Consider the following 21,702-nt stretch of genomic DNA (forward strand, 5'->3'; position numbering starts at 1 on the left):
CCCCTTCCTCCTTTCCCTTCTGGGCAGGAACCTTGCAGCACTGCCAGCATGGGACAAAGAGCACCTTGTGAACCCACGTCTTCAATGTGCAAACAGCCAGGGCGGGGGCTGCTGAGAAGCATTGGCAAAGGCTTTGTGCCACAGAAACGGGGTTTGGGTCCCGGCGCTTTGGCACAGTTCAGCTTTTACAGTTGTTACAGAGCCGTTGCTTTTCCTGGTGAGTTCAGGTACGCTCTGTGGGCAGGGCAGGCTCCCCGTGCAGCCATCCTGGCACCAAGGGGCAGCCCCAGTGGTGCCGGGCTGTGGGTGCTCCTGTTGTGCTGCAGTGGGGCTGGGGGTTCCCTGCGTGCCGTGGGCCCCACTCACAGCACAGCCAGAGCTGCACCGGGAGCTCAGATCAGAGCCCTGGAGCTGCCCCAGCCCCTGCAGCTCTGTGGGATTGCCACACACACAGCCACCACGCTCCCTTTGTTCCCAGACCTGCTTTATTGGCAAAGAACAGTTGGAAGACCTCACGAAAGGCTCAGCTTCCATAATAAAAAAATAAGAACAGCAAAAAGAGAAGAGGCTGTGAGCTCGGCTCCCTCGCCATGGTCTGTGAGCAGCTCTCCCCTTCCGGGAGCAAAGAGCAATTCCCGGTCCTGGGCAGCAACGCAGCTCCTGCTGGGAAACCTGGAGCCCTCCCAGGTCCCAATGGTCTCCTCAGCAGCGGCCCATCCTTTGGCCAGGGTTGGCTGCATCCAGCAGTGCAAAGATCAGCACAGAGGGCCGCGCAGCTCCTCGCTATTTGGGGATGAGCAGGGCTTCGTCCTGGCCTCACCTCTGTGTTTGCTCAGGGCAGCACGCAGCCAAGGGGCTCCAGTGGTCCTGCAGCCAAACTGAGCCCCAAGTGCTTTGTCCTGGGCTGCCCTGTGCCAGCAGGACTCAGCCCAGTGCTGCTCATGGGTGCCCCACAGCACAGCGAGGGGCTGCACGGCGTTGGGGCTGAGCCCTGCAGCGCTCCCTGCCCCATCCATCCCCTCTTTGTCACCCAGTGGGCCGGCAGCCAGAGCCCACCGGGGCTGCATTTAAATAGGATTCTCGCTTTTTTTTCCTTAAATAAAGTCCTATCTGAGTCCGTTTTCCTAACAAAGTGCCATTCGGGGGGGTGCAGCGCTGAGCCCCCCAGCTCTGTCAAGGGATCCCAATGGGGCAGCACTGGGGGTCCACGGGGGAGCAGGATGGACCCGAACTGCCCCTTCCCAGCCTCATTTCTCCTCTCGCTCGCTGTCTGCGCAGAGCCCGGGGTTCTCAGCCAGCGTGGGCCTGACTTTCTTCTTCTCCTTGAAGCGGCCGGAGTTGGACACCTTGACGTGTTTCCCTTTGGTGCTTTTATCCACGATCTTCTCCAGGCGGGCGGCGAAGTCGGGCGTCCCTTCCTCAGCTGAACCCTCGGGGCCATCGCCGGCGTGGATGTCGGGGCTGTCATACAGCACCTTGGGCATGGATTTACGCTTCCTCAGGAAGGTCAGCTTCCACCAGCTGTGGCTCTCAGCCATGACTGCGGGGCACCTGGGTGGGAGGCGGCAGCGTTACGGGGCCAGGAAGGGGAATGGGGAAGTGGCACGGGGCAGCGTGACGGCACAGCTCACCCAGCCGCATGGTTTCTCTCTTTGCTGTGGCTGAGGTGAGCACAGCAGGAAGGGGATTCCCAGCCCTCCAGGCCCCATCCTGGTGCGGGGACAGCAGCCCTGTGCCCACGCAGTGCCTCCAACTGACCCTACAGAATCACAGAATGGCCAGGGTTGGAAGGGACCTCAAAGATCGTGAATCTCCAACCCCCCTGCCACATGCAGGGCCACCAACCTCCGCATTTAATACCAAACCGGGCTGCCCCATCCAACATGGCCTTGAACATTTTCAGATCCTACAGATCAGACCCCATCCCACATCCCAGCTCTGGCACCCGACACAGCATTGTGCCTCCACTGCTGCTTTTGGAGTACCAGGCCAGGGGGGAAAGGCCACCACGTCTCACAGACAATGGAGATGTGGCCGTGAGAAGCTCCCAGGACAATTTGCTGTCACCTGGATACGGCCACCTCGGGGCCTCAGCCATCCCGCTCCCACCGACAGCACCGTGATGCCCTACCTGAGCCTCCTGCCCCGCTCAGCGGCCTGGGGACAACGTGGGGCCCCACACCTGCTGCCGCCCCGCTGCTCTGAGTCAAGGTGAACCCGAGAGCAAACCACTCCTGCTTGAGCAAACAGCGGGGCCGGGCCAACGCTGTGCTGAATATTCATGACGGGGAAGTGGTGGCTGAGCCATGGGGGTGGCACTGGGAAGGACCCCCCCGCCCCGTCCCTGTTGTCACGTTGGATTTGGGAGTGCAACCGGGGATTGGAAGGAAGCATGGAACCCTCCCAGTGCCCAGCACAGAGCAGGGTGCCATGCTGTCATCTCTATGGTGTGGGGGCGCGGGCTATGGGGACACGGCAGGGCCAGCACTCATGGGATATGAGGACGCAGCTGATGGGGACATCGCACGGACGTGGCTCATAGGGACATTGCAGGGTCACCACTCATGAGAACGTGGTCCGTGGGGACACACGTGGCTCGTAGGGACACTACGGGGACGCGGCCCGTGGAGGAGCGGCTCATGGGGACACGGCTTGTGGGGACGCGGCCATCGCGGTCACCTCCCGTGGGGACACCGCAGCACACGGCGCACCCCCGCATCGCGCCGCGCATGCGCACGCCTCGCCTCCCTCGGCCATCAGCTGCGCCCCGCCCTCCCGACAGCTCCCTGCTCCTATTGGTCGAGCGCCGCCACCTCTCCGCCAATCGGAGGAGCGGCGCGTGGCACTGTCCATCAGCCGCGTCCTCCGGATTGGAAGCGGGGCGGGACCCACGGAGCGTTGAGTTTCTGGATTGGATGCGCCGTATTGTGCGCGGCGAGGATTGGCTGAGGTGGAGGGGCGGGGCCAGGCGGGGGAAAGCGGAAGCGGCGGCGGCGAGCGGCGCGCAGCGGGCGGGATGCAGGTGGGCAGCGGGACCGGAGTTCAGGGGTCAGAGGTCAGGAGTCAGAGGTCAGGAGTCAGAGGTCAGGTCTGTTCCCTCCCGCAGGCCTCTCCGCGAGACTACCAGGATGTGCCCATCGACATCCAGACCGGCAAGCTGCTGGGTACGGCGGGCTGCGGGCAGTGCGGCCTCCTCAGCTCCCCGTGCTCCGCAGCTCGGGCCGCTCACCGCCCCTCCTCCCCCCCACAGACTGGTTGGTGGACCGGCGGCACTGCGGCCTGCGCTGGCAGGCCCAGGTGAGCGCCGTGCGACAGAAGATCGAGGCTGCACTGCAGGACATGCCCGAGCACGAGGAGATCGCACAGCTGCTGGCGGGCGCCGGTGAGAGAAACCTGAACGACCCTTCATCCCGCTCCCCCCCCCTCCCCGGGCATCAGCCCCGTGACAGCGTTGTCCCCCCTTCTCTCTGCACAGCCATTCACTACTCGCACTGCCTCCGCATCGTGGACATCCTCAGGGGCACCGAGGCCTCCTCCAAGAACCTCTTTGGGCGATACTCATCCCAGCGCATGAAGGTGAGCGGGGATGGGGACGAGTGCCCCGCTCCTGTGCCCTCCTCACCCTCCGCTTCCCCCTCCCCAGGACTGGCAGGAGATCGTGGCCCTCTATGAGAAGGACAACGCCTACCTGGGTACGGCTGCGAGGTGCCCAGGGAGGGGGTAGGACGCAGCGCGCCATAGGGGACCATCGCAGCTCCTCATGGTTCTCCCACCCCACAGCTGAGCTCGCTGCCCTCCTGGTGCGTAATGTCACTTATGAGGTCCCTGCACTGCGCAAGCAGATCGCCCGCTGCCAGCAGGCCCAGCAGGACCTGGCCCGCCGTGAGGAGGAGTGCCAGCTGGCAGCTGCTGAGCTGCGGGAGCGCTTCTACACCTCCTGCAAGCAGTACGGCATCACTGTGAGTCCCCTGGTGCTGTTATGGGACCCCGTGTCTTTTTGTATGGGGAGAGTCACCCCACAGCCCCCTGACCAGCTCTGTAAGCAGTCCGGAAGAAATTCGGCTGTGTGCCTCCCTGCCCCAATGTGTCCCTGCTCCGTCCGCAGGGGAGCAATGTGCGCCAGGAGCTGCTGGCCTTGGTGCAGGACCTGCCCTCGCTGCTCTCTGAGGTTGGAGCAGGAGTTGGTGCGCTTTCTGAGGCCATCGAGCTGTACCAGGCCTGCGTGGAGTTTGTTTGCCAGAGGTGGGTGTGGGGGCACTGCTGTCCCTGGGGGTCTCTCAGCAGCACCCCGGTAGGGAGGGGGAATCGCGGCCTCTCCATCTGCTGCTGATGTCCCTATGGCAGCTCAGAAGGGCCCGTGGTGCCCATGCTGCGGTACGTGGGGAGCAAAGGCAACACAACCGTGTATGAGTGGAGGACGGGGTTTGAGCCAGCGAGGGTGGAGAAGCCAGAGGTGCAGGTGGTGCCGGAGCAGCCAAAGGAGGACACGGTATGGTGCTGCAGTGCCCGGGGCTGTTTGCTGCAGCTGGAAAGGAGCCTGTGTCCTTCAGGTTTCAGAGCCCCGTTGCCCTTTTTGCTGCAGATTGACTGGGGAGACTTCACGCTGGAGCCGATCGGTGGGGGTGATGCTGACAACACTGCTGCAGGTGGGGAAGCCCAGGATAATGAGATCGACTGGGGCATCGTGGTAGAGCCAAGCCCTCAGGTGAGTGCGGGCTGCTTGCTCCTGGGGCCTGGCCCCACGCCTGGAGGTGTTGCAGCTGCCCTGCAGTCACCAGCCATTCTCTCTTTCATTGCAGGACAACGGCATTGACTGGGGCGATGCTGAAAGCAATGAGGCACAGATTACGGTGTTGGAGGATGGCTCTGAGGGTGAGCATGGTCACAAAGGGGACGGCTGGGTTCCGGTGTGTGGAGACCGCAGAGTTCCCTTCCCTGCTGACCCCTTTCATCCCCCAGAACTCGAGGCAGTTGCCCGTGGCTCCGATGCCCTGACGCTGCTGGAGAATGCTGCGACACGGAACCAATTCATTGATGAGCTCATGGAGGTGAGCAGCAGCAGCGCTGGGGCGGCTCAAGCATAGGTTGGGTTTCTGGCTGCCCCCTTTCCCCCCCCCCCCCACCCCCACAGCGTCCTTTTCCCCACAGCTGGAGCTGTTCCTGGCTCAGCGCCTGGTGGAGATGGAGGAGGAGGCCGATGTCCTGGCTGCCAGCCAGTTCCAGCTGGCCCCCGCTGTCCTGCAGGGCCAAACCAGCACCCGTGTGGGCAGACTGCTGGCCAGCACCAGGGCGCTGCTGGATCAGCTGAGCACCCGCCGCATGCAGCATCTCTTCATCATCCTCGCCTCCCCCAGGTCGCCTCACTGGGAAAATTTGGGGAACTGGAGGGCTGGGGAGGGCAGACTGGGAGGATCCTGGAGGTGAAGCAGGAGCTGCTCTCCCTGTACAGGTATGTGGACCGTGTGAGCGAGATGCTGCAGCAGAAACTGAACCAAGCAGAGCTGCTGCTGGCCAAGCGGGAGGCATTGAGCCGGAAGCGGCAGGAGGCTCTGACAGAGCAGGGTGTGCTGGAGCCCAAGCTGGACCGCCTGCAGGAGCGAACCCGGGAGCTGCAGCAGCTGGTGGGGGTCCAAGCAGGGCTGCCCCTGGCCTCTCCCCTGCTGCACGCCCTCCCCTCACCTTGGGTTTTCTCTTGCAGATCGAAGCTGACATCTCCAAGCGCTATGGCGGGCGCCCGGTGCACCTGATGGGGGTCTCACTGTGAGCTGGAACCTCCAGTGAGGTCCTGCTGCCCCCTAAACCCCCCACCACGGTAGCGTGGCTTCAGCCTGGGGTTTGGCACTGCTGAATAAAGCTGCAGCTGTTCCCCATGCATCTCTTGTGCTCCGTCCACACAGGGGCTCAGTGCTGGGAGGAGAGGAACCCCCAGCCCAGAGATGACCCCCCCCCCGAGCTGTGCAGCTCTCCCCAGAGCTGGGAGGTGGGGGCGAGGGTGGGCAATTCGATTTTAATTTCATAGCAGAGCGGTTGATTCATGGCTCGTTGTCGCCAGCGGTGACTCCGGTAATGACTTTCCATCACGATGAAAAGTGGAGTGACATCGCTCATTATTCCTCCCGCTCGTTATGGCAGGGTGGGGCGGGGGGGCCACACACCCCTATGGACAGTGAGCGATGGTCCCCATTAATCACCACCACGACCCTCTGCCCCCAACGCCCCCCCCCCCCGGCAGATGGGAGGGGGGAAAGCAGAGCTTCGCCCCTGCCACCATTGGGCTGCACAGGACGGGGGGTGGCCGAACTCCCCCCAGCGCCTTCGGGGCGGTCTTCCACACCCATGGGCGTCACCCCCTGACCACTCCCCCCCCCAGCAGTCTATTGCCCCCCCGCCCCCCTTTTGGGGGAGAGTCAATGGGGGGGGGGGGGGGAGGTGACATGCAGAGCTCTGGGCTCCAGCCGGGTCCCGTGCCGGGGGGGGGTGGCTTTAATTCCCAATTCCCCGGGCCGCCCATCTGCTCTACGTTGCCCACCCCCCCCTTATTTGTGGCGCAGCTGCTGAAGGGGCTCTAATTCTCCTCCTTAGAACAATGCCCAACTCGGCGACAGCTGCACCAGGGACGGATGTGACACCCCGGGCGGCAGCGCCGTCGCTTTGTCCCCGCTTTGTCCCCCCCTGGTTTCCCCCCCCCTCCTCGGAGGGAGGCGTGGTTCAGAGGCCCCCGCACTGCGCCGTGCCGCCGGCAGGGGGCGCTGCAGGACTGCGAACGGAGCGAGGAGGGAGAATTCAGATGAAGGGCGGGGCTAAATGAGAAGGAGGCGTGGCCGTGTGCCATATTAGGTGTGCGTGCAGGGAAAGGGCGGGGCTATGCAAAACAGCCCCTCTGCGGAGCGGCTAGAGGGAGATATTGGGGGGGGGTCTCTGTGATTGGGGTGCTGTGTGGGGTGACGATGGGACCACGTCCACCTCGTGATCCCACAGCCCCTGTAGGTGTGGGCACACACGGCTGGGTGGCCCAGGGTTCACAGGGCTGCGAGCGCCCACCTCAGCGGGCTCACGGCCTCTTTTAGGACCCTCCGGGGGTCCCGCGTTGTCCCACCAGCCTTGCGCTGTGATGAGATGAGGGTCACGACCCGCAGTCACACACCTACAGAGGGGTGGCTTGACGCTCATGTCACAAATGTCACCGTTGCCTCCGAAGGGTTGGTGTGGGATGGTGACCTCTGTGGCTCAGCCCCAGCTGGAGGCACCCCTGGGTCCTGGCACAGCTGTTGGAGAGGAGACTGAGCTGATGCAGAGGCTTTAATTGGCACAGAGGCTTTAATTGACATAGAAGCTTTAATTGGGACAGAGCAGAGGGGTTTGAGGAGAGGCCCAGGTGCAGCCTGGTGGCTTTTGGGCTTGCAGCAAAGTGGTGTAGGAGCAATGAATCCATTCTCCTTCATTATGCTTAAGGACATTGATATTATTAATGCTGAGGGTGGGAGCTGGAGAGGGGCTGCCGGGGGCCAGTGGCCAGCAGGATGTCTGTGTCCTTTCACCCCCGGCTTCATCCTTGTGCAGAACAAATGCCACCAGTGCATTGATGTGCCTTAATGCACAGAACAAACCCCCATTGCTGAGGAGGGGTTAAAAATATCCCAGCTGGGGGCAGGCAGCTCAGGTTGCTGCTGACAGCACCCTTGGGCCCCGCTGCCCACCCCCATCCCACGGGGAGGCACGAGGAGGGGTTTCAAGCCTCTCTAATGCACTCCTGTTCCCCACAGGACACAGCTCTGTCCTCGTGCTCTCCAGCCCCATTGGGAGCCTATAGCAGCTGTAGGGTTTGGTGTGCTCTCGCCGTGGGGCTGTGCCCTCCCTGCCCGCCACCATTACCTCATCGGATTGAGGGTTGCAGCAAGACGTGGGCTGGGGCCGCACCCCATCTTTCGTAGGTGTTTGCTGGTTGTTTTGCAGATTAGTGAGGCTGGGGCAGAGCGAGCCCACACCACCGAGCTGCTTGGATCCATTGCTGCCACCCCGCCTGGTCTTCGTCCTGTGCTTTGTGTACTGCTCCCAGGTAGGGGTGCTCTGTAACTGGGGCAGTCCTGCTTTGGGGGGGGGTCTGTGCTGTTTGTCTCTCAGCTTCCAGCTCTGCTCAAGGGAACTTTTTACCAGTGACAACACTGAGCGGTGAAAAAGGGCCTCACTGCTGGCTAACATCACCCAGCCACGGGCACTCACTGCTCAAAGCCCCAGCAGGGCTGCGTTGGCCCCCACCTGGAGCCCAGTTATTTCCCCCCCAGCAGAGCCAGCGCTGCAGTTGGACGTGGAGCCTGAGCTCACTTGCTACATTTTCAGATGAACTGTTGTCTCTGGCATCCTGTTTGTTTCTGGGGCAGGACGCGGGCGTCTGCTTTTGGCTGCTGCTCTGGGCAGCTGCAAGCATGGCAGAAATAGCAGAGCAGGGGCGGTGCTGCCCGGTTGCCACCCGAGCGATGGGGATGGAATCGCGCTGAGGCGGCAGGGCTTTATAACGCTGGCTCCGTGTTTATTTCTTTGATCGGTTTCCAGCCCTTCTGTCGGTGCCAGGGCTGCTGAGCCGTGGTTCTGGTGCGACATCCCATCCCACAGCGCTGCGGGGTACAGGTGAGGATGAGGTTGATTTTTTGCTGCCGTTCCTGCAGAGCCGTTTGCGGCTGTGTGAGGTAATGCTGTCAGGCCTCCGATGCTGTGGGAGACGGGGAGTTCTGACCCCCAGAACGGAGCAGGCATCGCAGGCAGGGATATTCCGTCTGGGCAACTGCTGGTGCGTGAGATTAAGGACTTTAATTAGCGAGGAACGGAGTAATGAGGAAAGGGAAGCGCGGGGCTTCGCGCTGGCCCTGAGCGCGGCCCTGACTCACCGCAGCCCTCGGCCTTCCACCTGCCGAGCGCTGTGGCAACGCGGGGCGGGCCTCGAGGCCAGCACGGGAGCTGTGTCCGCACCGCAGGCCTCGCCGGAGCGGAGACGCCGGCCGCGCCGAGCAGCCCCGAGCCTCGCCCTGAGCTGTGGGCCTGGGGCGCTCGGTGCCATGGCAACAGCAGCGGGAAAAAGGGGCGGAGCCCGCGCTCCGTCGCGATTGGTGCAAGCTGCCGTCACTCAAGATTCCGGATGGGCGGCTGGCTCCTGTACGTCGTTTCGTTGGTAGTTGGAGCTGTCGTTCGGTTAGGGCCTCGCGCTCCGTTGGGCTAGCGACCCGTCATTCATCCACGCGGAAGGCGGTGCCGTTGTACCGGTTTCTCCTCCCCGATTGGTCCGCCGGACACAGCTCTTGGTCCAAACCGCTCTTTTCGCTCTCCGATTGGTCTCTCCGCCTGCCCATCCGCACGGCGACAGAGGCGGGAGCGTCTCCTCCGCACCACCTCCAATTGGTCCACCGCTTCGTCCCGCCTCCTATGGGCGGGTGCCGATTGGCGGAGGCGCCGCGGGAGGAGGTGTGAAGAGGAGGAGGGGGGGGGCGGGAGCGGGGCCGGCGGCGGCGGCGGCGGGGCTGGGAGCGATCGGCGGCGGCGAGCGGGTAGCGGCGGGCGGGGCCGGCGGCGCGGACGGAACGCGGGGCCGCGTCACGAGGCCTGAGGGCGCCTTAAAGGGCCCGGGGCGGGGCGGCGGGGGAGGCCGGGCCCGGCGGGGCCTCACGCGGGGCCGCCGTGCTTCGGGGAGAGCTCGGCGGGGCCTGGAGGGGCGGCGGCGGCTGTGGGGGGGGGCGGCGGTCGGCAGCGGGAGCCCCTCGTGGTGAAGTTGACGCAACGGCTTAAGAATAGCGCGGGGCGGGGCGGCTCCGTGCACCCACCGGGCTGCGGCCGGGCGGGGCCTTCCGCGTTTCCTCAGCGCCCCCGGTTCGGTTTCAGCTCCTGGAAAGGTCCCGAAACGCGGCTCGGCAACTTCGGATCTGCCCCGTACGGAGCTCCGCGGAGAACGTAGGGGAGCGGGACGGGCCGTCCCGTGTGCTGCATGTGGGCACCGCGGGCAGTAAGTGGAGGGAGCGAGGAAAAGGGGGCGGGGGGGGGGGATGGATTCCCCGGGTCTGTGGGGACGCAGAGGTGGGATCTGGAGGGTTCGGAGCCGGAAAGGAACGCTGGATTCGTCCCCGAGCCGAAGGGATTTCCACTGGGAAGTTTTATTGCAGCGCTCTGCTGTAACTCCGACTCTGAAAGTGTTGCTTTATTTTGTTTAAAAGTGGGGCAGGGGAAGGAGCGACCCGAGAGACCTGTTGTGAGCTGGATCCACCTGCTGGCTCCTTGTCGGTTGTTTTGTTTTGTTGGGTTGTTTTTTTTTCCTAACCTTCCACCTGTTTTCTTTTTCTTCTCCTCCAGAAATGCTTTCTCTGAAGAAATACTTCACGGAAGGCCTCATCCAGTTCACCATCCTGCTCAGCCTGATCGGCGTTCGCGTGGACGTGGACACCTACCTGAACTCCCAGCTCCCCCCTCTCCGAGAGATCATTCTTGGCCAGAGCTCTGCGTACACCCAGACCCAATTTCACAACCTACGCAACACCTTGGACGGGTATGGCATCCACCCAAAGAGCGTAGACCTGGACTATTACTTCACTGCTCGCAGGCTGCTGAACCAGGTGAGGGCACTGGACAGATTTCAAGTGCCCAGCACTGAAGTCAGTGCCTGGTTGGTGCACCGTGACCCCGACGGCTCCGTGTCCGGCACCCAGCCCAGCGCCGGCATCGCCCTCGAAAACGGCGGTGCTCTGCAGGATGGCAACGGTCCTGATGGTGCTGTGAGGGAGAACGGGGCTGAGCAGGGCTTTGGGGAAGAGCTGGAGGACCTGGGAGCTGTGGCTGCCCCAGTGAACGGGGACCTGACCAAAGAGGTAGGCGGCTCCTTCTTTATGTCTTGCCTTGGGGGGCGGCCTGGCGTTGGCTTCTTTGCTGGCTGTTGATGTGAGTTTGGTGTTTTGTGTGTGCTGTGTGACGAGCACGTGGCCATGGGAGTGGCGTGGGGCCAAAGCACAGCGTGCTCCTGAATGCTTGCTGTACGCTCAGGGTGCTTTTCCACTTTTGTTTGCTGTGTTCTTGGTTGGAAAGTGATACTGAAAGGTGAGGAAGGGGCCTGGGGTTGGCGTTTCAGTGCGTGCACAAAGCTTTGTGTTGTGAAACCCGTCAAATAGCGCTGGGAAATAAACACAGGCATTGGGTAACAGCCTCATCCCAGGTGTCAGCGGGGTGGTTGGGTTACTTGGCTCTGGAGTTCATCCAGCCGAGACGTTTATAGCTTGGTTTTCATCAGAGAGGGGTGGGGAGAGGTGAACTGGAAAGTGGTTTATTTTTTCTGTCTGTCTGAGCATAACCTTTCAGATGTTGTGATGCAATCGGTCCCTGCTAGGAGCTCCTCTTATTTTTTCCTTTCCTTTTTGGCACTGGTCTCTTTGTCACGACCTGTTCAGCCTCAATATCTCCCCAGCCACGCGTGGGTGTTGGTGCTGCTTGGCTCTGTTGGGCATTCCCAGCACTGCTGCTGTTGTCTCGTGTTCTGAACTCGGTGAGGAGCCGGGTTGGGATGCAGCCCATTGCTCCCCATCCCCTATGGGCACCTCGAGCTTTGTCACATGGTTTTAGCACAGCAGGAGGCAGGAAACCACGGAAGGAGAGCAGTTGAACACGTGCAGGCAGGAGGGACGGTGGAGGTGGTGGCTTTGGGTCGAGCTTTGCTGCGGTTGAGCAGCGCTGCTGTAGGATGTGTGAGTGTGGAGGAGTCGCTGAGGCAATGGGAGGAACTGGCAGCGCGGCGCCGACGTTCACATGTCTGGCTCCTGGCCTGATAACTGAGAGGTAATTCCTGTGCGTGGAAAGAGGGAGGACTTTGACTTGCTTCCTGTAAGGCCACGTGTGTGGCCGTTCCCTCCCAGCTGCTCCTTGGCCGTGCTGTCCCCATGTTGGAGCACTTGGGCTCTGCCCACCTCCCTCCCCCGTTCCCTGCCTGCTGCCCCACAGCCCGGCTCGGAGGGCAGCCCCCAGTGGCACCGTGAGGAAACCCCACAGACTGTAGGGATGGTGCTGCCCACAACTGCTTATTTTTGGTGTCTTTGTCTGGAACCTTCACTCCCTGCTCGCCTCCAGGCTCGGTGCCGGCTGCAGAGCTCCTCCCGCGGGGTTGCAAACTCAGGGTTTGTGCTTTTGCTCGACTCCCCCGTGGCTTTAACGCACTGCAGGCGTCTGGGGCAGGACGCGACCTTGTGCAGGGAGCAAAGCTGCCTTCCCGATTCTTCCCGCGGCGCTCTGTGGGCGCTGAGCTGAAGGTGGGGCTCCTTTTGCCCCAGCAACTCCCGGTGGTGGCCGAGCCCCAGGACGAGGACCGGCGGCAGCAGGGCTGGGGGGGGCCGAGCAGGACGCCGCCCCCGGCGGAGGGGTGAGGAGTGGGGGCTCCGTGCTCCGCGCTGGGCAACCGCTGTACCGTCAGCCTCGGGCAGGAGGGGCCCGGGTTGGGCCGGGCGCGGTTCTCCCGTTGTCGGCGCCGAGCCGAACGAAGGTGGAGCGGCCCAAGGTCACAGCGGCCGTTCCTGCGCGGGGCCCGGAGCCGCCGCCGCGCCCTATAGGCCGATCTGATAGGAAGACCGCAGGCGGAGGGGCCTCGTGGCTGCGGCAGGCCCGGGGGTGGGGGTTGGGGGGCGGCCCCAGGCGGTGCCGCAGCCGGGGGAGGCAGCGCCCGGTACCGGAGCGCGCGGCGCGGGGCGGCGGCGCTGCGCCACGGCGGGGGCGCGGCCCTGCAGGAAGGCGCGGGCCGGTGGGCCCCGCGGCTGCCGATTGGTGGAGAGGGCGGCCCCCAGGCGGCGCGGATTGGCTGAGGCCTCCGCCCGGGCGAGAGGCGGGGCGTACGGTGGGGCGCGGCCGCCCATTGGTCGGGCGAGGCGAAGGGGGCGGGTCCCGGCGGCGCCGCATCCCGGCGGGGCGGGGGGAAGGGCGGGGCCCGGCGGCGCCGCAGCCAAGGTAACGGCGGGGGAGGGGCGGGCGGGGCGCGCCGCAGCCCGGCCCGGGCGGGCGGCGGCGGGACCGGGGCGGGGCGGGCGGGGGCTGCTGCCGCCGCCGCAGCGGGGCCGCGGGCACCTGTGGCCGCTCGGGGCGGAGAAGCGGCGATGCGTGCTCGGCGCCGCTCCCCGGCCTGCCCGCCCCGCCGCCCCCCGCGGGGACCATGAGCGCGGCGCCGCGGCCCGGGCGGCAGCGGGGGCCATGAGAAAGGTACCGAGCCGGGGAGGGAGGGAGAGAGGTGGGGGAGGGCGGTGCTGCAGGGCCGGGCTGCGGCGGGGCGGGGGCGGCGGTGCCCGGAGGGGGGGTGGGGTGGGGGAGCGGCACCGTGGGGGTCCCCAGGGTGGGGGCGGCCGCTTCGCACCCCCCCTCCCCCCGGGTGCGGTCGGGCTCCGGGCGGGGCGGGGCTGCGGGCGCCCGGTGGCGGTGCTTCTGGTTGCATCAGGTGGGCGCCGATGCGGGTATTTTTTTTTTATAATTTTTTTTTAATTTTTAATCATAATTTATTTATTTATTTTATTCCCCCCCCCCTCGCCTTCCCCCCTCCCCCCCACCCCCCCCCAACCGGCGCACTCCTCCCCTTATGCAAATGGCCGGGATGGCACCACGGGCTGATGCAAGCTGGCCACGGCGCAGCCACCGCCGCGACATTGGCCCGAACGCCTCCTGCCCTGCGCCGCCTGCACCGGGCCGCCCCCGCCATGGGGCGCGCGTCCGCACGGCCCTCCCGCAGAGCCGCCCCCCCCGGGCTGCGATGGGCAGCGGCCGCCGCGCCCCGCAGGAGCCGAAGGAATGGTGCGGGGGGCGGTGGGAGAGGGGTGGGCCGAGGGGTCCGGAGGGGCCCGTGCTGAGCGATTCCGTGTGCGTGCGTGTGTCTTTCAGGACATCGATTTGATTGACATCCTGTGGAGACAGGACATCGATCTGGGCGCCGGGAGAGAGATTTTTGACTACAGCCACCGGCAGAAAGAGAGCGAAGTGGACAAAGAGCTGAGCGATGGGAGGGAGCGCGGGGACGGCTGGAGGAGCGCGGGAGGACAGGTCACCAATAGGAACCTGCTAGTGGATGGCGAGACCGGGGAGAGCTTCCCTGCGCAGGTAACGGAACGGCTGGCATCCAGCACAGCTTCTGCTGAGCTGCACTGCCGGCTCAGGGCCCCCTCCAGCCCCAACCCGGTGCTGGGAGCACCTCGGAAGCATTGGGTGGGGCCTCTGGCTCTTTTTCGGATGCGCTGTAATGAAGCTGTGCTGTGGGAGTTGGTTTTTCCATCGCCTCCCTCCTAATCCCGGGGCTTGCGTTTCCCATCAGGTGCCTGGCGTGGAGGATCAGACGGCCCTGTCCCTGGAGGAGTGCCTTAGGCTGCTGGAGGCCACCTTCCCTTTCGGGGAGAACTCGGAGGTGAGCGAGGATGGGGTGGTGGTGGCGCTTGTACCCCTCATCGAGAGCGCAGGGCTGGCAGTAAATTGGGTTAGGCTGTTTAAGGAGGCTCCAGGCATCGTGCCTGCGAAAGTAGCAGCGGGGGGAGGGTGTGGGGTGGTCACAATTAATTAAAGACTTCTGGCTTTGCTTCTAATTAGTTCATAGCGAACTGCGGAGGAATAACTGCAACCGCTTTGCTCTGAACAAAGGAGAAGCGATTGCCGGCGTGGAGGTGGAAGGGCATTGGGGCTGGCTGCCTCCCTGGCCGCGGCTCATCAGCTGGGGACTGACTGTGCCTCACGTGGTTCAGTTTCCAGCTGCAGATGTCTCCACCCTAAGCGAAGCTGTGCCCAGCGAGAGCCGGCCTGCGGGCATCCAGAGCAGCCTGCTGTCTCCTCTCCTCCCAGAGGCCGAGTCGCCCTTCGATCTGGAGCAGCAGTGGCAGGACCTCATGTCTATCATGGAAATGCAGGTCAGAGCGCCCTGGGGTGGCAGCTGCTGGTGCTGGAGGGCTGGCAGTGGGAAGGGGTTTGCCCTTCTAGGCGCACGTTGTCGCTCAGCTGAGGTTAGAGAGGTGCGGTGGCTGCTCCAAGCACCCGGCTCCTGGACAACGGCGGTTGGAGGTCTGGCACAGCAGCTTTGCTTTTGCCACAGCCTGTGCGGTGACATTGAGTGCCCGTGTGGATGTTGCTGGCAGCATCTTCAATCTCCCGCAGCTGGCGGGTGGTGCTGGGCTGACTGGAGATGCGGCTCCTTCCACAGGAGCAAGAAACGCCGTTGTCTTTGGTGGTGAAGGGCAGTGAAAAGGCAGGGCCTGAACGTGGTTGATTTGCTGATCTGCTTCGTGTCTCTTGCAGGCTATGGAAGTGAACGGCACGACCGCTGAAACCCTTTACAACGGCACGAGCGGAGACCTGCTGACTTCTAACTACAACCTCGCCCCAAACACTCCCATCAATCAGAATGTCAGCCTGCATCAGGCCTCTCTGGGCAGCTGCTCACAGGACTTCTCCCTCTTCAGCTCTGAAATTGAAAGCCCCTCCATGGGCGGCAGCTCAGCGCTGCTACAGCTGGCGCCGGACAACTCCACCGGCCTCAACACCACCTTCAGCTCCACCAACTTCAGTGGGATCTTCTTCCCCCCACAGCTGAACAGTACGGTCAATGAGACAGCGGGCCCCGAGCTGCCCGACCCGCTGGGCGGCCTTCTGGATGAAGCCATGCTCGATGAGATCAGCTTGATGGATTTGGCCATCGAAGAAGGTTTCAACCCAGTGCAGGCCTCGCAGCTGGAAGAGGAGTTTGATTCTGACTCAGGTCTTTCTCTGGATTCTGGCCACAGTCCCGCTTCCCTTAGCAGCTCAGAAGCCTCTTCCTCTTCTTCTTCCTCCTCTTCCTCCTCCTCCTCCTCTTCCTCTTCCTCCTCATTTTCGGAGGAAGGAGCTGTCGGCTACAGCTCAGACTCTGAAAACGTGGACTTTGAGGAAGCGGAAGGGGCGGTTGGGTACCAGCCTGAGTACAGCAAGTTCTGCCGCATGAGCTACCAGGACCCGGCGCAGCTCCACTACTTGCCTTACCTGGAGCACGTGGGCCACAACCACACCTACAACATGGCACCGGGGAGCCTGGATCCCGAGGAGCCCAAGCTGCCCAGCGTGGGGAAGAAGAGCAGCAAGGAGAAACCGTCCGAGTTCCTGGATAAGCAGATGAGCAGGGACGAGCATCGAGCCAGAGCCATGAAGATCCCTTTCACCAACGACAAGATCATCAACCTGCCAGTGGAGGAGTTCAACGAACTGCTCTCCAAGTACCAGCTGAGCGAGGCGCAGCTGAGCCTCATCCGAGACATCAGGAGGCGAGGCAAGAACAAGATGGCTGCCCAGAACTGCCGCAAGAGGAAGCTGGACACCATCCTGAACCTGGAACGCGACGTGGAGGACTTGCAGAGGGACAAGTCCAAACTGCTCAGGGAGAAGGTGGAGTTCCTCAAGTCCATCCGCCAAATGAAGCAGAAGGTGCAGAACCTCTACCAGGAGGTGTTCGGCCGCCTGCGCGATGAGAACGGCCAGCCCTACTCCCCCAGTCAGTACGCCCTGCAGTACGCCAGCGACGGCAGCGTCATCTTGATACCTCGCACCTTGGCTGACCAGCAGGCCAGGAGGCAGGAGAGGAAACAGAAGGACCGCAGGAAGTGAGGGAGGCAGCGGGAGGAGTGGGAGAATCGCTCAAGGTAGAACTGGAGAAGGGCTGAGCCTGGAAGTGCTTAGAGGAACTTTCATGCCTTCTTATCCAATATATCTTCTGAATCGTGACTGCTGCCGGTCAGTTGTGCAGGAGGGACTGCGGCCGAGCGCTCCCTGTGGGGAGGGACGGGGAGGAGCGGACAGTGCACTGGCGAGCCCAGCACCTTCCACAGCCTGGAATCCTTTGAGCGCAGGAAATCAGCTGGCATCACTGGTGGGGAGATGGGCGGAGGCGGAAAAACTACTGTTAGGAACTGGCTTTAAATAAGAAAAGAGATTTAAGCAAATGAACTTTAAAACCAAGCGATAGGAGAGACGTTTTTCTGAACTTCCAAAGTTCTGTGATTTCAGGTAGTTGTTTTGTTTTTTTTTTTTTTCGTTTTTTTTTTTCTTTTTTTTTCTTTCCTGAACCAGTTTTGACATCAGTGTGTGTGATTCAACCCCGACTTAATTCCCGATTAGCCACCATCCCTTTCTAGATCAGACCAGTGCACGCATGGCGACGCGAGCGGCGCGGCCTTCCGTTAACCCTTCCAGCTCCGTGAGGAAGGGAGGGCTGTGCTGCCTTGGGGCATGGAGCCGGAGCCCTGAGGGGGGGTGGAACTGGGAAGGGTTAACAGGAGCAGAGCGCTGTGCATCCCCACCACACTCACAGAGCAGTCACTGCCGTCACTGCCGCGCTGTGCAGGAGGGCAGCAGCCCGCATGCAGCCGCTGTCTTCTCCTCCTGCCTGGCTGAGGAAGCTTTGGGGGCCACGGGGCGGCTGTGGGGCAGCAGGGGCAGCACGCAGAGCCGTGGGCTTGTCACCTATAGAACTAGACAGCTGTTAGGATTCCTGTTTCTTAACCGTGCTTTGATTTTATTTTCTTTCATTTTTTAATTTGTAGGGCTTCCGCCCTGTTTTCCCTATAGGGTCTAGAGTGCTTGTGTTGAGTAAAAGGGAGAAGCCCGAACGTTCAAAGCTGCTAATTGTTCTCTTTGCCATAAAGATTCAGTGTAACCGTGTGATCACATTATAGGATTCTCTTCTGTCCCTAGGTGTTGGTCTGACTTCCTTTGTTTTAAGGAGGGGGGTGGGGGTAGTGCCTTGATCACTGTTGGTCTCCTCCATGGAGACGATCCTAGAAGCTGTATTTACAATATAGCACAGCTGGGAGTGACTTTACCAGCAACTGAATAGCTTAAAATGGCTTTCCTAGCCAGTCCTGTGCATGTGATACGGGCTGAGGGTGCAGCACTGAGGGGGACGGCGCTGAGGAGGTGCGGGCAGCAGCTCTGCAGGGAACCCGGGGGTGCCGGGGGGGGGGGGAAAAAGTGATGCTGCTGGGGGGCTGCCAAGGAGGAGGTGTTGGTGTGGGCATGTGAACAGGCTGCGGGGAAAGGAGCTGCATCTCAGGGTGCGGGGTGGGGAAGAGCCTGAGGGCTGCCTGCTGCCTCTGCGGGCCTTGCGCAGGGCTCTGCCGTACCGCGCTCCTGAGATCCAACAGCTTTACTTACGCATGAGATGAAGCACAAGGGATGGAGATGTTGGGTGTTGGGGAGGTTGGAATGGAGCCCTGAGTGTATGTTTTAAATTATTTTCCTCTTAGAAACTTTATTTTAATGATCTGTGACCTGTCAGGGAAAGAAGAGAGATTGTGTGAGCACAGGACGAAAAATAAAATGGCTTATTCACTGTACAGGCCTTGGTTTCGTGTATTTTCTTTTTTTATTTCATTTCTTAAGCTGAAACACGTTTGGGAAACTGAAGAGCCTCCCTGTGGGGGCTGTCAGGCACAGCTCCCAGCGCTCTCTGGTGCTCTGTGGGGAGCGGGCACTGCTGCTGTCCCAGCCTGTGGGTGTTCCTCAAAGGCAGCAGCAGCCACCCCATCATTGCCAGCAGCATTTCCCCCACCTGGCCTCTAGTGGGGGCAGCGTTGGTACAGAGCTGGGTTCCCAAATCGATTAGGAACCACCAACTGAGCCCATGAACAAGAGGAGTCTTGGGCAGCAAGGTGCTGCAGTCCTTTGGCAGAGCCCAGCAGCAGCACCGCGTTGTACCCCATAGGGAGGTGAGGTCCTGCTTCTATTGGGAACTTCAGGGGGCCACTGTGATTTTCCGCAGACTGACCTCCCCTGATCCCAGGAGGGGATGGGTTCATCTCCCTTTTGCTGGGTGCTGAGGCCAGGGCAGCTCCACCTGCTCCCAGCTCAGCCCAGGGCACTAAAATAAACTACGAGGTTTTTCCAGTCTCTTCCTGGGCCCCAGGGCTGTTTATCACCCCAGGTCGCTGTTAGGCTCTGGGAACCAGGGCCAAGCATTTGCCTTCCCCCCCCACTGTCGTCCTTTTCAAGGGTCTCCATGGCCTGGCTCCTGCCATCCCCCCCATTCTCGCTCTACCCCAGCCAGCAGCCCTGCTCTGCCTTCAGCTGACAACTCTCCTGGTGCAACCCCTGCCTGCAGCCTCTCCCCCAACCTTTGGGGCAGCACGGGGCCGGCGCTCGGTGCATCGCTGTCACATCCTGGCACTGTCAGCAGCGTGGGCTGCCTGCCAGCACAGATCAGGTGGTGAGCAGACCTTTCATTTTCCAAGGCAGGAAGCATTTAGCCACCAGCGGGGCCTCCTGCCTCTGATCTCGGCCAGAGCCCTGGCTTTGAGGAGCGCTGGGCTGCCCCCATCCCCGAGCACTGAACCCGCCACCGCGACCCAGCACAGCTCCCAGCACACACAGAGCTGGGCTCAGGGCCTCAGGAGGCGATGCTCTGCCCCATCAGGAGCCCCACATCCTCCAGACTCCTGCAGCACTCAGCTTCCAGCCCCCCGTGGCCATCAATCAGCCAAGAGCCTCTCCGAGGAGCTGCAGCCTCCTTACGTTCAATTAAGTGGACGTTCCCTCCTTCCAACTCCAGTGATTAACACCAGTTTAATTGCCGCTGCTGCTGGCTACCAGTGCAGGGAAGACATTTCAGCACAGCGCTGCGAACAGCCCGGATTTCAATGGGCTGCATAGTTTTGCAGGCACTGGCAGAGCAGCTGAACACCACCCAAAACCTCAGCGCTGCTCCCTGCTCTCACGCACCCCCTGGATGCTGGAAATCGCATGCCAGAAAGCCCCATCCTCCTCTCAGCGAAGCCAAGGGCTGCGCTGTGGCATTGAGAGCCAGGGGGCCGAGCAGAGGGGCACAGTTTTCCCTTCCTCCAATCCTGAAGGCTGCAAGCTCTTGCACAAGGCCAAGAACAAAGCAAAAACGCCATTTCCATCTTCGGCCACCAGAATCAGCTTTAAAAATCACAAAAAACCCCCGTCCGTAAACACAAAGTGACAACGTCTGCTTCACGTCCCCACCAGAAGTGCAGGAAAGGGCAACTCACCCACAGCGCAGCCAGCCGGGTCTTGGCCTGGAGCTCACGCAGCATCTCCTTCCATCACCCAGGTCCCACATCACAGCTACGCCTCTCGCCCTCAGGAGCCTCCTCGACTCAGGCCTTTAGCTACCAAGCTCTGCCACGACTCTTCTGCAGTCACAACGGATGAGACGCAGCCGTGGGCTGCTGCAGAGCTCCAGTCGACACCTAGATGAGAGCCAGCTCTAACCTCGTTCAGCGCCACCAGGGCTGAGTCCCCTCCTCACTGCTCTACACCGAGCTCACGCACAAGAGAGCTGGAGGAAGGAGCAAGGTTGAGAAGAAAAAAATCAGCATTATAAATCTAAAATTTTATTGAGACCAAAAAAAAAAAAAAAAAAACGGACAGAGCTCGGTATGAAGTTAAAATCCAAACACGTACTTTACATTTCAACAACGTTTTCACAGAAACCTAAACACATGCTTTTAAAAAAAGGTTTGTACAATGCAAGTCTAGATACATACCACCCTACAAGGAGGTGCCAGGAGTCTGGTGGGGCTCACGATCCCAGACATTAAATAAGTCATTATTTGTAATAAACTGGATTTAAAAAAGAAAACCCTCTGTAGTTTCAGGGTTACTCATCTGGCTCCGGCACCAATGTGTGGCCTCCTAAAAACAATCACTTGTAATGGGAGAATATGGAATTAATTTTTTGATATTTTATTTTTATTTTGTGCTGCTCGTGGTTTCCTCTCTCTCCCATGTGATAAATGTGAAGGGGTTCCCAGTGCTGCTGGCTGGACAGTCAAATTAAGGTGGGAAAAGGAACGAATGGTCACAAGTCTCCCCCCCCCCCCCCGGGTTTTGACCAATAGCACCTTGTGATGGAAAGAAACAAATAAAGGTAGAAAGGCTTTGAAGGGGTTAAGATGCATCCCCAGCCCACCCTCCCACCTACAATGCGTGTGTCAGTAGCTGGCAGTTCTGCTGCAGGACAATACGAATCACAAGTCTCCCTCCCTCCCTCCCCCCCCCCATACCAACTGCTCTGAGGGTTTTGAGGACCTCGGCTCCAAAGATGTGGACATTCACAGTCTCAGGCTCACGTCAGCCTCCCTGTCTCCTTAGTTCTGGCATCAATACTGGGCTCTTATTTTTCTTTTTGTTTCCTTTTTTTTTTTTTTTTTTCTTTTTTTTTTTTTTTCCTCCTCCTTTTCTGAATTCAGGTTCTAAAAAAGACCTGGAAATGATCTGGAACTTCGGTCACCAGACCTCATCTCCCTCCCTCCCCGATGAAACAAGAGACCAATTGCCCCACATCCCTCCCCCCAACCCCCTCCCCAAACACCCCCAGACCGATACAACCAGTAATAGCGAAAGAAAAACGAAACTGAACAAAAATGAAACCAACAACAGAAAACAGAAAACCAAAACGATAACAAAACATTAAAAAAAAAAAAAAAAAAAGAACAACAAAACAAAACCAAAAACCTACACGCATGCTACGCCGTAAAAATGCAGAGTTAACACTATTGGGAAGAAGGCTGTGGGTTGCTGAGATGGTCTTTGAAGAATGAGCAGTATCCATCTGCACTCCTTGTCCCCAGCCCACCCATCACCAGTGACAGTCCTTCATGGAAGGGGCTTTGCTTCCTCTCCCACAAGCTGCCAAATGAACAGCCTGGAAATCCCATGCCACCCCCCCTCCCCTTCCCC

The 21,702-nt window shown here is 61.0% G+C and overlaps 3 protein-coding genes and 1 long non-coding RNA gene across 5 annotated transcripts; 2 read left to right on the forward strand and 2 right to left on the reverse strand.

The window, feature by feature from the left end:
• Positions 1-467: 467 nt before the first annotated feature.
• Positions 468-2,294, reverse strand: PRR15L (proline rich 15 like). Its single transcript, XM_052700219.1, has 2 exons — positions 2,132-2,294; positions 468-1,551 (listed from the first exon to the last, which is right to left on the reverse strand). The coding sequence occupies exons 1-2, from the start codon at positions 2,281-2,283 to the stop codon at positions 1,248-1,250; spliced, it is 456 nt and encodes a 151-aa protein (XP_052556179.1). The 5' UTR covers positions 2,284-2,294; the 3' UTR covers positions 468-1,247.
• A 661-nt stretch (positions 2,295-2,955) lies between these two features.
• On the forward strand, positions 2,956-5,870 carry CDK5RAP3 (CDK5 regulatory subunit associated protein 3). Of its 2 annotated transcripts, XM_052700189.1 has the most exons (14): positions 2,956-3,022; positions 3,107-3,164; positions 3,251-3,382; positions 3,476-3,576; positions 3,644-3,692; positions 3,781-3,959; positions 4,106-4,242; positions 4,345-4,489; positions 4,583-4,705; positions 4,800-4,872; positions 4,960-5,048; positions 5,149-5,354; positions 5,450-5,621; positions 5,699-5,870. In XM_052700189.1, the coding sequence occupies exons 1-14, from the start codon at positions 3,017-3,019 to the stop codon at positions 5,762-5,764; spliced, it is 1,536 nt and encodes a 511-aa protein (XP_052556149.1). In that variant the 5' UTR covers positions 2,956-3,016; the 3' UTR covers positions 5,765-5,870. The 2 variants fall into 2 exon arrangements, with proteins under 2 accessions (XP_052556149.1, XP_052556150.1); XM_052700190.1 differs by lacking the exons at positions 2,956-3,022; positions 3,107-3,164; positions 3,251-3,382 and having other exon boundaries at positions 4,350-4,489.
• A 3,610-nt stretch (positions 5,871-9,480) lies between these two features.
• Positions 9,481-18,335, forward strand: NFE2L1 (NFE2 like bZIP transcription factor 1). Its single transcript, XM_052700036.1, has 7 exons — positions 9,481-9,536; positions 9,868-9,988; positions 10,333-10,844; positions 13,876-14,091; positions 14,303-14,392; positions 14,724-14,885; positions 15,271-18,335. The coding sequence occupies exons 3-7, from the start codon at positions 10,335-10,337 to the stop codon at positions 16,606-16,608; spliced, it is 2,316 nt and encodes a 771-aa protein (XP_052555996.1). The 5' UTR covers positions 9,481-9,536; positions 9,868-9,988; positions 10,333-10,334; the 3' UTR covers positions 16,609-18,335.
• On the reverse strand, positions 17,012-21,690 carry LOC128089029 (uncharacterized). The gene is made up of 2 exons (XR_008210437.1): positions 20,010-21,690; positions 17,012-19,917 (listed from the first exon to the last, which is right to left on the reverse strand). It is a non-coding gene; the product is annotated as an uncharacterized LOC128089029 (long non-coding RNA).
• Between the last annotated feature and the right edge of the window lie 12 nt (positions 21,691-21,702).

This window comes from Tympanuchus pallidicinctus, unplaced genomic scaffold (genome assembly GCF_026119805.1).
Source record: "Tympanuchus pallidicinctus isolate F22 unplaced genomic scaffold, pur_lepc_1.0 scaffold39, whole genome shotgun sequence".
In the NCBI taxonomy this organism is placed as follows: domain Eukaryota; kingdom Metazoa; phylum Chordata; class Aves; order Galliformes; family Phasianidae; genus Tympanuchus; species Tympanuchus pallidicinctus.